Source organism: Mytilus galloprovincialis, chromosome 1 (genome assembly GCF_965363235.1).
Source record: "Mytilus galloprovincialis chromosome 1, xbMytGall1.hap1.1, whole genome shotgun sequence".
Lineage (NCBI taxonomy): Eukaryota > Metazoa > Mollusca > Bivalvia > Mytilida > Mytilidae > Mytilus > Mytilus galloprovincialis.
The window spans coordinates 48,252,741-48,269,702 of record NC_134838.1 but is presented as its reverse complement, the minus strand read 5'-3'; the positions used below and the strand labels follow the sequence as shown (position 1 = coordinate 48,269,702).

The 16,962-nt window shown below is 31.6% G+C and overlaps 1 protein-coding gene across 10 annotated transcripts in view; it reads right to left on the bottom strand.

The window, feature by feature from the left end:
- The window catches only part of LOC143076576 (ubiquitin-like modifier-activating enzyme 1), a 30,333-nt gene that overhangs the window by 8,153 nt on the left and 5,218 nt on the right, over positions 1-16,962 (bottom strand). For 8 of the 10 annotated variants that reach the window (XM_076252430.1, XM_076252443.1, XM_076252399.1 and 5 more), the window contains 16 exons: positions 16,222-16,286; positions 15,370-15,538; positions 14,859-14,993; positions 14,443-14,549; positions 13,315-13,405; positions 12,661-12,793; positions 12,093-12,190; positions 11,532-11,678; positions 7,220-7,501; positions 6,865-6,945; positions 6,040-6,192; positions 5,642-5,807; positions 4,780-4,862; positions 2,646-2,759; positions 1,298-1,411; positions 264-410 (listed from right to left, as the gene is read on the bottom strand). In XM_076252430.1, coding sequence (XP_076108545.1) covers positions 264-410; positions 1,298-1,411; positions 2,646-2,759; positions 4,780-4,862; positions 5,642-5,807; positions 6,040-6,192; positions 6,865-6,945; positions 7,220-7,501; positions 11,532-11,678; positions 12,093-12,190; positions 12,661-12,793; positions 13,315-13,405; positions 14,443-14,549; positions 14,859-14,993; positions 15,370-15,538; positions 16,222-16,286 — 2,085 coding nt within the window. Of the gene's footprint in view, positions 1-263; positions 411-1,297; positions 1,412-2,645; positions 2,760-2,811; positions 2,926-2,981; positions 3,093-4,779; positions 4,863-5,641; positions 5,808-6,039; positions 6,193-6,864; positions 6,946-7,219; positions 7,502-11,531; positions 11,679-12,092; positions 12,191-12,660; positions 12,794-13,314; positions 13,406-14,442; positions 14,550-14,858; positions 14,994-15,369; positions 15,539-16,221; positions 16,287-16,962 lie in introns of all 10 variants that reach the window. The other 2 variants (XM_076252417.1, XM_076252413.1) reach the window with 2 other exon arrangements.

Here is a 16,962-nt window from a genome sequence, read left to right as displayed (position 1 = left end):
TTGTCAACAAAATAATACACGATACGGAGATACGACAATAACAAAATCTCGCAACGATGTCCATATACGATTGGGAATTTTAGAGCTGAAAATTGGGAAAAAAAGAGCATATTTCTCTTTGGGAATGGGGCCGAAATTCGGCCCCAAAATGAGGGTTGGAAAATCACTGATGAATAATAATGAATCCACATTATTTACCATACTGGGCTTATAGCTAAAAATAAACATCTATAACATAATGAAATAACTAATCAATAGGTTACCTGATCTGATGGAAAGTTAAACAGAAGCTGTCGTATTGAATTATTATAATTCTCTTGGAAAAGATTACGAGCAAAAGCTACACAGTCTTGAAAATCCTTTGGTCTCTCTGTGGTCAAAGCTTTCTTTACTGTCTCCAAAGTTTCAGTCTACAATAATTAACATATGACACATCAAACATTGAGTAAGAAAATATTTCCACATTTAAAGTTTATATACTGTGGATTCATTATTATTCGTTGGATACCAATTTTCGTTGGTTTCGTGGTCAAAGGTGAACCACGAATTCAAATGTTCAACGAATTACAAATTTTCCATAGACTTTGGCAAAGAGATTGGCAATCAACAAAGTCAAAAATCCACGAAAATATAAGTTCTTCCTTAACCCACGAAAATTGGTACCAACGAAAATAAGTCAATCCACAGTAAAAGTTTATTAGATCAACATAATATCTTTTAAAATATCCTATCCTTGCAACACAATCTTTATGATTGTACTCAATGCAGATAAAAACATTTTTTGTCCCTTATATCAATCGGACATAGATAAAAAAAAATCAAATGATTCATTAATAACTTTAAATCCACCCCAAACATCTATGATTTATCTTTGCTATATCAAAATTATAAATTCAAAACCAGCAAATATTTTGGAAAGCATCATTGCTGAAATAATTTTATTTTCAGTGGAATAAATTTCCTTTAATTCCTAATCAGTTTTAAAGCAGTGGCAATTTGGAAGCTATCAAACTTACACTATTTTTTTTTAAAAGCAGGACTTGCACAAAACTGGATATACAGGAAATTTTAAATAGATACTAATAAACAAAGATTACTGCGACATCATCCATAGTGGTGTTTGATAAAAGCATGGACATATTCTTTTTAGGGTTTTGAGATGAATTCATGGCATACATAATTTCTTTATATATATTGACAATAATGAACTATGTCTTGTATACAATCATATACAGTGTACACTCATTTTGAGGTTGTCAGGAGAACAACATCTACAAATGACATTAAGTGTACTTACTGGTTGAGTTCCTTGCAATTTCAATGTTCTTTCCATAAATTTAGGGTCAATGAGGTACTGTAGAGCTGATTCTACTGGATGATTAAACAATCCTTCAAATTGATCACGGGCCCACTGAAAAATTCAAATCATTATTATTTTTATTATTTCAAATACTAAATACTTTAAATGCATAATTTTTTACAAAGTTGAATCATATTCTGAGTAGCCAAGAACCTTTGGACCTTCAGTTTGGTAACAATTTGCAGTAGAAAACTTTTTCTAACTGACAAAATAAGGCTTGAAATTGCTTATATTTGCATTGTAAAAATCATAAAATTGAAATGTGCCTGCATCTATAAATCAAATTATTTTATTTTTGTCTTTTTTAAATATTCAATAAATCAAACTTGTTTGAATTTTTTGTATTTCTTTATAGAACTATTAAAACATGTTGTAAATAAGCAATAAGCAAACTTGAGTGATCATCAGATAAATATATCTTGTAATTCTTAAATATTTAATGAAGTGCAATTAAGGTCCATAAAAGAGTCAGAATTAAAGGGACCCTAAGCTCACACCTGTAAAGGGGAGTAGTATGATTCTTTTCTGTTATGATTAAAACAGAAATATTGTCTAACAAATTTTGTTAAGCAACTATGACCTTGACCTTAGACCAAGCATTAAAATATCATTAGGATTCTTCCTCTCATTATATATAACCACCTATCCCAGTAACATTGCAATCTGAATCAAATAATTGATTTTAGCATCTGGGTACAATTTTTCTGCACAAATTTAAGTCTTTTTTTAACTATGGCAATGGCCACAGGTAGTCCCCTCAAAATCTTCTCATTAAGCTTGACCATATTTCTAATAAGTGGCAATCTGATTAAGCATCCAAAAACACTGTCCTGGACAAATTTCTGTCTATTTTTAGCAATTGTAAAATTTAACTAGGACACAGTGACCTTAAATTAGTAAGGTTGTGACCCCATTTTAGGTAATTTGTTAGAATCCAGAAAACAATTTTCTTGACAAATTAATATTTATTTGAAGTCACCATGACCTAGACACATAGACCTCAAAATCAATAGGATCTTCCTCCCATTATATGTGATCATTTATCCCATTAGGGTTGCAAACCTATGTAAATTATTTTATTAAGAATCTGGAAACCAAAATGATTGTCACTGATGAACTACTGGTCAGATGGAAAGATGGGTCAAAACTATATACCCATGCTAATTTGTAATCTAAAAACATGCAAACACATTCAACCTTCCACATCCTGGGAAAATAGAGGCCAACAATTACATTTGTACAACATAAAAAAAACATACACCTGGAGGGATCATGCTGTTCTTACCTGTAATGTATGCTCAATAGCATTTGGGAAATTTCTTAACGTACAAATGGGAATGGATTTTTCTGGAGGGTCTTGTGACGATGAATACGACTCTGTCATGTGTGGGAGAACAACCTGTTGATGAAAACAAAAGTCTTGAGTATATAAATATAGTTCTTTACATTACCTTCAAAGTATGGTCAATAACGTACGGAAAAAATTTGAGTGTGCACGACATGAAGGTTTCATCTGCTGTATCCTGCGATGAGGAGTATGATTCAGTCATGTGTGGGAAAATTACCTACCAATTAAAATGATCACAGTAAAATACCAGACAAATTTATAAACTGTTTCTACCTGTAAAACATGATTAATCGTTTGAGGAAATTGCAGACATTTAAAAGGAACCAACTCTTCTTTTTGGTCCGTAGTACTAGTGTAGGACTCTATCACATATGGCAAAACTACCTGTCAATTATAATTAACAGAAGTAACTAATTGCTAGATGAAGCTAGAATATTTTAACAATACACTTTTGACCTAGAGATATGTCTAAACAGTATGGATTTTGATAGTATTATGTAAGATGTTGAGGTCAAAATGGTAAAACTTTGAGATGTGAAAAAGCTAACATAACTGCACACCGAATATCCTTTACTGACCAATAGTGGCTACCCTTGAACTTGTCTTATCACAAACTTAAACACTTAAAATAAAAGTTTCAAATTCAATAGGCCATAACTGCAGGGGCTGAACCACATAATCTCCATGGAAATGAGATGTGATAAAGCTTATACCACTGCCTTCCAAATATCATTGACCTACATTTAGTAGTATCATTCCTCAACACATCACACCATATAACATTGCTGCTGCTGTAAACACCATGCCAAAATCTGTCCTTTACAACTTGTTAAGACAAAGCTGCATATTTTTTCACAACAAAAAACATACATCGAAATGGTTTAAGAGATTATAACCAGGTGCTCAGCAGAGCGCAGCTTTATACTACCACAGAGGTCGACCCCTGAACAGTTGGGGCAAGTATGGACACAACATTCAAGCTTGATACAGCTTTGGATTTTGATTGTGATCAAATTTTTGACATAATATGGGTTTCTTACACAAAACAAATGTCAAGATCTTACAAATCTATTGCACAATATAGTGCAATTAAAGATTTCTTCTTCAAACTTTTCAAAAATTTGAAATTTGGAGAAAAAAATTGAAAACTACTACCACCCCCCTTTTTTTTGCAATTAGTCCAAAGCCTGACATTTCTTTATACATAATTTACAAGTACTGTAGGTAAATCCGAATATACCCAATATTGTATGTTAAATGTTTTTGAATTACCTCCCTTATACTGCTTTTAAATTGTCTTAATTCAATGTCCATGGAACAGAAAAACCTAGTTTTCCCCCTTTTTTTGCCCCCAATTCTAAAACATTTTGAGCCATAACCCCCTAAAGTCAATAATAACTATCCCTTCATTGTATTGAAACTTGTGGTATAATTTCTGAGAGATTCATACATAAACACAATTGTTTGAAAACTACAAAAATGCTTTAATATTTAGGGACCCTAGTTCCTAAACTATTGGGACCAAACCCCCAAAATCAAAACTAAAACTAACTATCCCTTCATGGTATGGAAACTTGTCGTATAATTTCAGAGAGATTCATACACTTAAACACAAGTTATTGTTTGAAAACTACAAAAATGCTTATTTTGGGCCCCCTTTTTGGCCCCTAATTCCAAAACTATTGGGACCAAAACCCCCAAAATCAATCCCAACTTTCCTTTAGTGGTATTTAACCTTCTGGTAAAAAAGATCCATTCACTAAAACTAAAGTTATTGTCTGGAAACTAAGTGTGTCTTCAGACGACGCAGACAACATGATAGCATTATACGATTTGTGGTCATATAAAAATGTGAAAAGTCAAGCTTACTACTACTGAGTGCTCTTCATTTATATTTTTATAAAGTGCTGATACAGAACTATTAAAATGCGTACATATATATATTCAACAGTTTTTTTTAATATAAAACAAATTTCTCCTCCTTTTGAGTATTAAGACCTAAATTTTCCTAAACACAAACCAATGTTTAAAGGGTAATATAAAACTGTTAATGTCCATATAGAAAACTCACTTGTATATTTCCTTTTGTTCCTAGTGTCCCTGATTCCAGCAGGGGTTTACAGTAATATACACAACGTCTATCCATATACATTCCTAAAAGTTCATTTCCATATAAAATAGTTAGTCATTTAAATAATTTCAAGAGTTAATCTGACAAAATGCATCTGAGAAAAAAATTATCAAAGTTTGTATGAAAAAGATATTGGTTAGGTCGCAACTCGCAATTAATTGATTCATGTATATACCAACCACATTTCCAAATACCCTCAATTGAAAACAAATGATGTAGGAATGAATTTTTTTTTACAACATAAAGTTTAGATTTGTTTTGCTAATCAAACAAATCTAAATCAAATATTAATATTAATTTTGCACAAATCTTATATGTCCTAGGATAGGAGGAAGGGAGGGGGGAGGATCCTGCTAACATGTTTAACCCTACCACATTCTGTATGAATGTGCCTGTCCCAAGTCAGGAGCCTTTAATTCAGTGGTTGTCGTTTGTTTAAGTGTTACAGTTTTGTTTTTTCGTTAATTTTTGTACATAAATTAGGCCGTTAGTTTTCTCATTTGAATTGTTTTACATTGTCATTTCGGGGCCTTTAATAGCTGACTATGCAGTATGGGCTTTGCTCATTGTTGAAGGCCGTACAGTGACCTATAGTTGTTAATTTCTGTGTCATTTTGGTCTTTCGTGGAGAGTTGTCTCATTGGCAATCATACCACATCTTCTTTTTTTTTTTTATATTAAGAGTTAATTTAGTGAGTTATCTAAAGATTTATTGCAAACATAATACTCCAAGATTTAACACTTGAGTCCCATTATTTAACTTGCTCACAGATCTCATGCAAAATATCCAATGACTACTCACTTGCATCAACATTGTCTAAAGCATTTGTGACACCATCTAGTTCTTCAAAAAATTCATCAGTATAAATATTTTCTGTCTCTCCACCTACTCTATTCTCCTGTGATATGATGTTGAAAGAAGGATTCATTTCCTTAGCAGCTTTAGCTGCAGTACCAGATTTTGGTTTCTAAAAAAGACAATATAAAAATATACTTCTATTCAGATTTGTGATTATTGTTTATTCTTTTTTTTTAATAACATAATGAAGATATTGAAGATAGCAAAATAAAAATATAAAAAAATTAGAAATATTGGCAAATGAACTTTTGATGTTACATGTAAAGGTTTTCACTGTTTTCTCTTTTTTTGTAAAACTAGACAAAAATTCTACAAAAGTTATGACTTTTACGAGAACCAACCTGTACATCCCATGGTCTGAAGAGAAACTGTCTGTTAAGGTTAGATTTCTCTATGATGTCCATATCTGTAACGATTACTTTTCCTCCATCACAACCCAGTCCCATCATAGACCAGTTCTTCAACATCTCACATCCAATTGCACCGGCACCAACCTGTTATCAAAACATACATTCTTTATAACATCAAACTTCATTTTTTATGACATCAAACTTCATTGACACTGAAGTACTGTTGATGCTGTGAACCAGCCAATCCTACTTGAACAAAACCAGAATCCATCCGTACATATAAATTACTGTAAATTCAGAAATTATTGTGTTGATTTTATTATTGCAAAAAATTCGACAGGGTTATAATCGCAATAATTTAAACTCCCATTTTGAAATTTTTTGTATGAATTAAACAGGATTTTTTCTTCATATCGCAATCATCAAAATCGCATTGAAGTCTAAAATGCCAAATCGCAATAATAAATGCATGCAATAATTTCTGAATTTACAGTGTAACATTCAAATAATTTCTTAAAATGTTGTATTCAAATTTGTTGTTGGAAGTAATCTTAAATATAAAATACCTTATTTTATATTGATTCTTTTTATCTAAATGAAGCATGCTCAACAACAGTATTCTTTTAAAATGTAAATTGTCTGACATTTATTATGTTGTATGTTTTTCTTGACTTAAAACTTGCCATTTTTCATTTACTTAAAACTTGCCATTTCCCCTCACAACTAATTTACTATCTTTTAAATGATGCATGTAATATATTGTATGTATGAGGATTTATGAAAATGGAAATTGCCTTTGAGAATATATCTACTCACCAGAAAGTACTTTTGTGCACCTATTTTCTTAATAAAATCCTTGCCAAATACTGCAATCTGACCATCATATCTACAGTTTAGCTACAGAAGAAAATCATATATTGTTAAGGATAGTTGAATAATTAAAAATAAAATATATATCTCTGGTAATCATTTTCATATTCGTTTGTTAACTTTTCAAACATGTTAATCATTGTCTCGCGGTATCCAGTTATTTCAAAATCTCTTTTTTTCACCTGAGAGCTCAGCAACATCAAATTCCCTCCCTCATCAATCATAATAAGCAATTCCTTGGTTTTAATGAAAGATTTAAATCCCCCATTATTCATCCTGCCAATATCAAAAATAAACTTACCGGTTTGCAAGTTTCTTCTGTAAGTATACTGTCTGCATTCTCTTCAGGTAGACATTCTAAAGCATCAAAATATAGATATTGATTAACTGGACCAAATTTTCCTGAACAAGCTTTCATTACTTCCTGTGCTGCAATTCCACCAATAACAGCTGCCAAGGGACATAACTCTCCTCTAGCAGAATAAGAGAACTCCTTCATCAGAGATTCATCAAGCTCATCAACCTTAGCTCCCGATTTACTGTTCACTTCTTTGGCAACAGTAACAAAGGCATCTGCATCAGCCTAAAAAATTGTATTAAAAATTTCATTTGTTTGGTAACTTAAATGATTTTATCTTTTTATGTTTGACAACAACACTGTAATATAAGTCTTGCCAAGAAACATGCACATTTTTATAAGTAACCAAGGTTCTTTTAAACTACTCTTTTTGGACTTTTTTTTAAATATTTTTATCTTAAAATCTCAATCTAACAGAGTTGAAGAAATTTTTTAAAGTTTATATTTGCCTATCTATCAAAATAACATAGTTTTCTATTATTTTTTTTTAAGATTTGGCTTAGCCCATATAAAACCCAGCAAAATTAAACGATTTAGGTTATGGAAAATTCAGGTTTTCAGTCACAAGGTAATTGGATCCCAATTGAAAATAATCAATCTCAATGTGCTTTCAATACTTTGTGATGTGTTATAGTCCAAAAAATAGATTTAACTTATCAACTTTAATAGAATGTTTGGTGATGTTACCATTTTTCATCAAAAACTACCTTGACAAAAAACTTTAACCTGAAACTCGCTTTTTCATTTTCTATGTTCAGTGGACCGTGAAATTGGGTCTAATTAAAATTAGAAAGATCTTATCATAAGGAACATGTATACCAAGTTTCAAGTTGATTGGACTTCAGCTTCATCAAAAACTACCTTGACAAAAAACCTGAAGTGACAAACAGTGATCGGGAAGGATGTGCGCCCTGCGCCTATAGCGCATATTGACTAGAAATGGCGCATACAGTGACAAATGTAAGCGCCCACGTGGCGCACAATATTTTTCACTTCGTTTTGAAACGCTTATATCGTCAAATGGATTTCTGATCGTGTTCCGTGCCGCCATGTGTGTGTACACAACTGTGTAATGATCCTCCAAAAATAGGAGCACCTATATATTTTTGGGACGTCTCGGGTGATTCCCTATGATAATAGAACCTTGCGGTTAAAGTCTCGGGTGTTTTCCTATCGTAATAATAGAACCATGCAATCTAACTGATAACCCGAAAAACGTAATTAACCATCATTCATGATATATTTTTTTTATAAACAACTTTAAATTTGTGAAATTTGGCTAGTACAGACGAGATTTAACTCCAATAATAATCTCATTTAGTTTAGCTTGCTATTATTTCGATTGAAGAACCCCAAATACTTTTTAGGAATATAGTTTTTGTCTCCATAAAAGACGTTTTACTGTCCTTGTCATTTTTTGGTCTTACGCTCGTTTTGACATTTTGTAAACATGACTTTAGCGATTTGTTGTTTTGTTCTATGAATAAATGGTACTCTATACTGTTAATCTTGTCACCGTGATAAAGTTATAATAATACAAGAAGTGCAGAGAAAATGCATGAAATGTCCTCTGATACGGAACGTCTGGAATAAGTATGGTATCGACGAAGACCCAAATTGAATGTACAAAATAAACATGAACATGAACAAGGCAACAGTACCAGTTTAAACATTGTAAATAAAGGTTAACTTACATATTGTTCGGGTTGGAAGAAGTTATTGTATATTCATTGAAATTGAAATTACAAAATCACAGGAACAATATCCATGATTTTATTTAAAATAATAAAGGTAAGTACCAACACCTCTTTGCCAAAATATACTGATACTTTTTTTTTTTTTTATAGAAGTCAATTCAGATGGCCCACTCATTTGACAACATGGCCCATTATTTTTTAAAATGGCCCATTGAATTTATTTTTGAGGGGCCCTGGGCCCATAGGGAAAAAAACCTTCCAGATCACTGGACAAAGACGGATGAACAGGCGAACGAACGAACGGACGCACAGACCAGAAAACTTAATGCCCCTCTATTGTCGTAGGTGGGGCATAAAAATATGGGGTCACCTTTCATTTAAGCTCACAATCTGCTTTTGAAAGAAGCATGCATTTCTGTAAAGGTACTTATTTTCTGTTGAACTAATAGGAGAAAAAAAAAGATAAAATGGAAATAAAAAAAAAAAGAACTAAATTACAGAAATCCCTTACATTTTACAGTAGTTTAGCATGTTTAGTTTAAGTACAGTTCATTTGAAAAAAATAATAAACAAGAGGCTCTCAAGAGCCTGAATCGCTCACCTGAATTTTTTTGGTTTAATCTCTCATCAATGATTATTTTGGCTTTTCAATTTATTTAAATGTTCTTTGAATCGTCCTATTTTCTTCAAAAGCAAAAAAAAAATCATTTTCTCCTATGTTCTATTTTAGCCATAGGAGCTATGTTTCTCGACATACAAGGAAATGAAATATAAAATTTATACTAGATACTCTGAAACTCTGAAACTCATTTAGCCTAAGTTTGGCTGAAATTGATACAGCAGTTTCATAAGAGAAGATTTTTTAAAGTAAGTCAACATGATGAACAAATTGTGAAAAAAGTCTTTAAAGGGCAATAACTCCTAAAGAGGTCAATTGACAATTTTGGTCAAATTGACTTATTTGTAGATCTTACTTTGCTGATCATATTTGCTGTTTACAGTTTATCTTTATCTATAATAATATTCAAGATAATGACCAAAAACTGCAAAATTTCCTTAAAATTACCAACTAAGTGGCAGCAACCCAACAATTGGATGTTTGATTCATCTGAAAATTTCAGGGCTGATAGATATTGACCTAATGAACATTTTTACTACATGTCAGATTTGCTCTAAATGCTTTCGTTTTTGAGATATAAGCCAAAAACTGCATTTGACCCCTATGTTCTATTTTAAGTAACGGCGGCCATGTTTTTTGACGGATCAAAAATCAAAGCACACACTTTGTGCAGGATAATCTAAGGAACAATCATGCTAAGTTTTAACCAAATCCATTCAGTAGTTTCAGAGGAGAAGATTTTTTAAAGTTAGCAAATATGATGAACAAATTGTGAAAAATTGTCATTAAAGGACAATAACCCCTTAAGGGGTCAATTGACAATTTTGGTCATATTAACTTATTTGTAGATCTTACTTTGCTGATCTTTTTTGCTGTTTACAGTTTATCTTTATCTATAATAATATTCAAGATAATGACCAAAAACTGCAAAATTTCCTTAAAATTACCAATTAAGTGGCAGCAACCCAACAATGGTTTGTTTGATTCATCTGAAAATTTCAGGGCTAATAGATCTTGACCTAATGAACATTTTTACTCCATGTCAGATTTGCTCTAAATGCTTTCGTTTTTGAGATATAAGCCAAAAACTGCATTTGACCCCTATGTTCTATTTTAAGTAACGGCGGCCATGTTTTTTGACGGATCAAAAATCAAAGCACACACTTTGTGCAGGATAATCTAAGGAACAATCATGCTAAGTTTTAACCAAATCCATTCAGTAGTTTCAGAGGAGAAGATTTTTTAAAGTTAGCAATTATGATGAACAAATTGTGAAAAATTGTCATTAAAGGACAATAACCCCTTAAGGGGTCAATTGACAATTTTGGTCATATTAACTTATTTGTAGATTTTACTTTGCTGATCATTTTTGCTGTTTACAGTTTATCTTTATCTATAATAATATTCAAGATAATGACCAAAAACTGCAAAATTTCCTTAAAATTACCAATTAAGTGGCAGCAACCCAACAATGGTTTGTTTGATTCATCTGAAAATTTCAGGGCTGATAGATCTTGACCTAATGAACATTTTTACCCATGTCAGATTTGCTCTAAATGCTTTCGTTTTTGAGATATAAGCCAAAAACTGCATTTGACCCCTATGTTCTATTTTAAGTAACGGCGGCCATGTTTTTTGACGGATCAAAAATCGAAGCGCACATTTTGTGCAGGATATACTAAGGAACAATCATCTTAAGTTTCATTCAAATCCATTCAGTAGTTTCAGAGGAGAAGATGTTTGAAAAATTGTTAACGACGACAGACGACGACGACGACGACGACGACGACGTCGACGACGACGGACGCCAAGTGATGAGAAAAGCTCACATGGCCTTTTAGGCCAGGTGAGCTAAAAATATAGGTATCTTTTTGGACTTGCAACTTTATAAGCCTGACAAATACTTAAATTTACTTTGACTTTCAGACTCAAAACTTACTTTAGATCTGCTTCTAGGCAATTGTCCTTTAGACTTCACATACTCAGACAGTGCTTGAAAAGCAATGTGTAACTGTCCTGGTCGATCAAATTTGGCAAAGTCAGTTAAAACAAACTCTGGTGCATTCATTGCATTCTTGATTGATTTCTACAAAAAGTTTCAACAAAGTTTAAGATACAAAATCTAAATAAATTATTTATATCTGAAAATGCATTTGTTCATCACATTGAATTATATATATCATTTGAAATGTCTAAAACTGATAAACAATTTGTTTTCTCCAATTTTTCTATGTCCCCTGCAACCTGTTCTTGGAGGACAATTATATAGAAGATATTACCAGGACCATGATTCCAAAATAATTAATGCTAACTGTATACATTGAACATCACTTTAAAATCAACATTTATGATAAAAATCAAATTTGTTTTAACTACCGGTGCATAGCAAACTTAATCTTAAGGAGTATTTAGAAAAACATCCAGAAACATATCTATGATAGATGAACATATCGACAATGTAACTATCTTATCCCCTCATAAAAATATTCTAAAAACTTACAAATTTCATTTCTTTTGGTTTTTTGACTTGTGTAACAATTCCTCCTCTCTCATACATGGATAAACCAGTTGTGTCTCCAATACTAAATGTATAAGGGCCTGTTACAGAAAAATATATATATAGTCATCCACATTCAACAAAATATTCTTCTTGAAGCACCTCTCTTATCAGCTATTTACATGGATGTAATATTTCAGTGGGGATTTGTATCAATAATGTGTACAATGCTATTCCCTTACCGAGTTCATTTTAATACACCTTTTCAGTTATTCCCCCCTCCCCCCCCCACACACATTTTTCATTTTTGTGATAGTTTTTTACTACATCTACATCTACCATGAATGAGAGTCTTCTAAAGTGATAAACTATTCTATTCCATCATAGAAAATGTGTAGGTCTGAGGTTACAAAAATATCATTGTTATTTAACCTTACATAAGTATTAAATTTGAAGTCAGGCAGAACTTTCACAAATATTCAGCTTTCTCAAACCATATACATCAAATCCATTTTACAACAATTTTGTATATATTTTCCAAAGTGCTTTAGAAAAATATGTTCATAGTTACCTAAAACTTTAATTTTGCGAGCTTCACATCCATTCAACTCAGTCATTCCTTTTATTTCTGAGAAGGTTACATAATCACCATCCTCATAACCATGACGAGATTCATCCAGACAGGTCACAACACCTTCCTTGTCCTATAAATAGTAGTTAAAGAAAATGTCAACATTCATAGATGATTACATGCTGTTAAAATTAGTTATGTCAGGTTATGTAACCATCACTCTATTTATTAAGTCTTTTTAACATTTGTTCTGATATATAATTTCATCTTAAAAATAGCTATGAAGGAGGGCTGTATTAGGTACATACAAATTCAGGACGAAAATATGCTAGACCCCTGAGCTAGTTTTTAATGCCCTGAATCACAATCGCAATCTAATAAAAGACATGTCATGCTACAAAGACAATTGTTCTTACTCCTTGTGTGTGCTAAGATAAGATGCAGACAAAACCAATTTATTAATCGTTGGTCTGACCAGGCTAGGATTCTAACCTACACCATCCCACACAAGAAACAAGCATATTACCAGGAGACCATCAAGGATTTCAATTAACACATGTTAAGGTGACACTTCAAGTTCTTTTATATTTGAATTACATGAATTAACAGAGCTATAGTTTTTGTCTATTTGAATCATTAAATGAAACTTTTTACCTTTGTAACTGCAGCCACCATGTTGCTGATTGGTTGTTCTCCATCAGAATCATTTACCATGAAACTCTCTCCAAAATCACAGAACACTTCTCTATATAAAATATAAACATTGGTATTAAAGTGTAGATTATTTTCTAAAATCTACTTAATTATGTTGGCCAACTTAATGGAGAAGTATTTTAGCCAGCTTCTACAATAGACAAGAGACTCCTACTTTATTTATATAAATCACTGGTTTATCCACAAAATATTATAACCATAATCCAAAATTTGTATGTGCCTGTACTTAATTGCTTGTTGTTGGTTGATGTCTGTCATATTTGATTTTTTTCATAAATTGTTTTGATATATATTAGGCTCCTCATTTTCTCGCTTGAATTGTTTCTCATTTTTTCATATCAAGGCCTTTAAAAACCAACTATACATGTATATGTTGTTTTTTTTCTTCTCATTGTTGAAGGCAGTAGTGCCCTATAATTGCTTACATCCACTTATTTGACCTCAATTGAATATTTGTTTATTTAGCAATCATACACCATCTTTTTCTGTTATAATCAACCCAGACAGCACAATTAAAGACAGACCATAAATTTATAATATTGACTTGTCCATATTAATTGGTAATGGCTATACATCTTTTGTAACAAATAAATAGAGAATGTATCCAACACCGCTGACCCCCCTGCTTTCATATCAAATTTAAAAAGGAACATATCTATAGAAATGTATAAGTGATGCCACCCAAATCTTGATCTGTGAATTAGGCCACAATTAAAAATATTTTGATTTGCCCAAACCCTACCCAAGGTTGAGGCAGTGGGTAGGTACCGGTAGGTAGGCATTTTTTTTTTTTTTTTTTTTTTTTTAAAGAAATTTCAAATCATATGCTTAAAAGTCTTCATGCCTATCGGATAAAAAAAAAAAACTTCTTCAAATCAGGACAATAAAAGATTTTAAGTAAGCAGCTTTTTCTGGGTAGGTAGGGTTTGGGCAAAAAAACCTATTCTTTTTTATGGCCTTATGGTAATAAGCATTGTGTATATGTTTCATAATATTTGGTTGAGGCAACCTAAAGTTGTGATGTACAGACAGACAAGGGTGACATAAACGTATATGCTATTCACCTACCCAAATAAACCTTTTGTATCAGCTACTATCAGTTTGATTCCATTTGCATGACAATATTCACCAAGCTTTATCTGCTCATCAAGTTGAGAGTTGGTCAGTACTACAACCTGTAATATAACACATTTTTTGGTTAAAGGACCTATATTTGGTGAATGTTATATGAGACAATAAAACCATGACATACTTTAAAATACCCCATTCTGGCAGTTGCTTGAACATCTCAAACAAGTATTCAAAAGCTTACACATTTCAAATATCCTGTTAAATAAATACTGATTCAAAAGGAGAAACAGTCCAATAAGAAAATGAAAAACAATGAAGAATTGCTTAAATGGTTAGACCCCCATTACTTTACTTTACTACCATTTGTCAAGGAAATTTGATATAAAATTCAAATTTAAGAACAATCTATTTACCTGGAAGCTTTTGAGAAAGCTTTCTGACAAGGGATCAGTGCTGGAACTAATAGGTACATAACTATTTAATTCAGATAGTCTATCTAGAGAAGCAGCAGCTCTGTTCTTCCCAATGTCCTTCTCTCTCAAGAAAAACTAGAAATTTGAAAAGATTGTTATTTATATATATTATACATTGTTTTACAGTTAATCACCTTGCTTTGTCATTAACATTTCAAAGTTGCATTATCCCATATAAATATGGGGGAAAAATAAAATATGTTCTCTGTTTTCAGCAGGATCTTCTCTTTAATGTAAATTAAAGAATAATGAAATACCCAAGAAAATTTAAGTTTTCGTGTGCATTAACATGCAGAGGTTCAGTATAGCAGAACTTGGATTTCTAGAAACCAATATAAAAGTAGAACGCCAAGAATGCTTAGAACTCAAAACTTTAAATAAATACAAATGCATTTAGAGAGTAATTTGGATATATATTCTAGAAATTTATAATTCATATATCAATACTAACCTGTGAACTGAGATCATACCAAGTTGTTTGTTCCGAGTCCTGTATAGTAACAGATTTAACACCAGCTAGAACAACATTTTTAGCAATCTCTATTCCTAATCCTTTCATTCCACAAATGAGGACATTAGAGCTGGCCATCTTTTTCATGGCTTCATGGCCAAGTACATATCTAAAACAAATGTAGAAAAAAAGTCCAATAACATTTACGGCAATACCTTTACATGCAATATGTATGTAAATTTTCTATCAAAAATGGTTTACAGTATATATTTGTTCCAGCTCTTATCATGTGTCTTTATAGTCTATTTTCAAAGCCAGAATACAAATATTTCATTTTTCTTCCAAACTTATCAGGATATTTACTACCTGTAGCATGCCTGTTTTCTGTATTCCATTGAAAATAACATTAGTTATAATAAAATTTTATTTATTAACTGAGAAAATACTGAACAGATGATATAATAATAATACCGGACAGCAAGTTTCAATCACTTTTTTATCTAGTTTGTCTCTTATATTTTTTTTCTATGCAAAAAAAAAAAGGGGATATACCATTTTCAGGATTGTAATTTGACACTAGCAAAATTGGAGGAAAACACCGATATTCTATTATAATCATTTATAAAAATATGTTGAAGAGGAAATCTCTTTAAAAAATAAAATCTATCCAAAATACGAGGAAGTAATAACACTTATAAATAGAAAAACCCACAATCTTATAAAACAATCAAGTTTAAACTTGGTTTTATAATTTGAAGTAGACTGTACAAATTCAGCTATAAGGAAGAAACCCCATTCTTGCAAAAAAAAAACTGTAGGTGGCAGTTTAAAATTCTCAATATTTTTACTTACAGCTGTCTGGAATACAGACTTTCATCAATGTCAGTTTCACTCGTCCCATTCTGTGACATGTTGACCTAAACAAAAATCAAATTTCCTTAAATGAAGTCAATTTTCTATACAATTTATTACAATAATACAAATTAAAGAAGATCCAAGAGAATCACTGATTGTAATGCTGTATACTCACTTTTTATCAAATCGTTTCACAGAATGTTAATGTTCTATTTAGTTTCTACCAGCAGAGCTACTATTATCTAACAGCCTTTATATAGTGTTGAATGTGAAAATATAATGGTGCCTGCTATCAAAACAAATGGACACCACAGAAACAACATATGTGTAGCTAATACTTGAGATTAAATCACAGGATATAAGTCCTTAATTCCAAAAGCAACATTATTTCCTCATAATAGTTTTTTAACATCCTACTGATGAAAAATCTGAAATTGGGACTGAAACAATATCAAAATTAAAATTTCATATTGTGTCTTAATATCTATTTAACAACTTCCAGGTTCAGATATTTTATTATGACATAATTATATGATGCCTGGTGTACATGGTGTATTAAAATGTTATTTTACAGTTCTCAAGAAAGATTTAAAACATGTTTATAATCAGCATTATAAAGTGATGGCAGCAATGTAGAAATCAAAACAATTAGAACTTTGGTCCATTGAAATTTAGGACAAAGTTTTGTGTCACCGCCCAAGAATTGAAAGATGGGAAGGCAACTAGAATCAAGTAGGT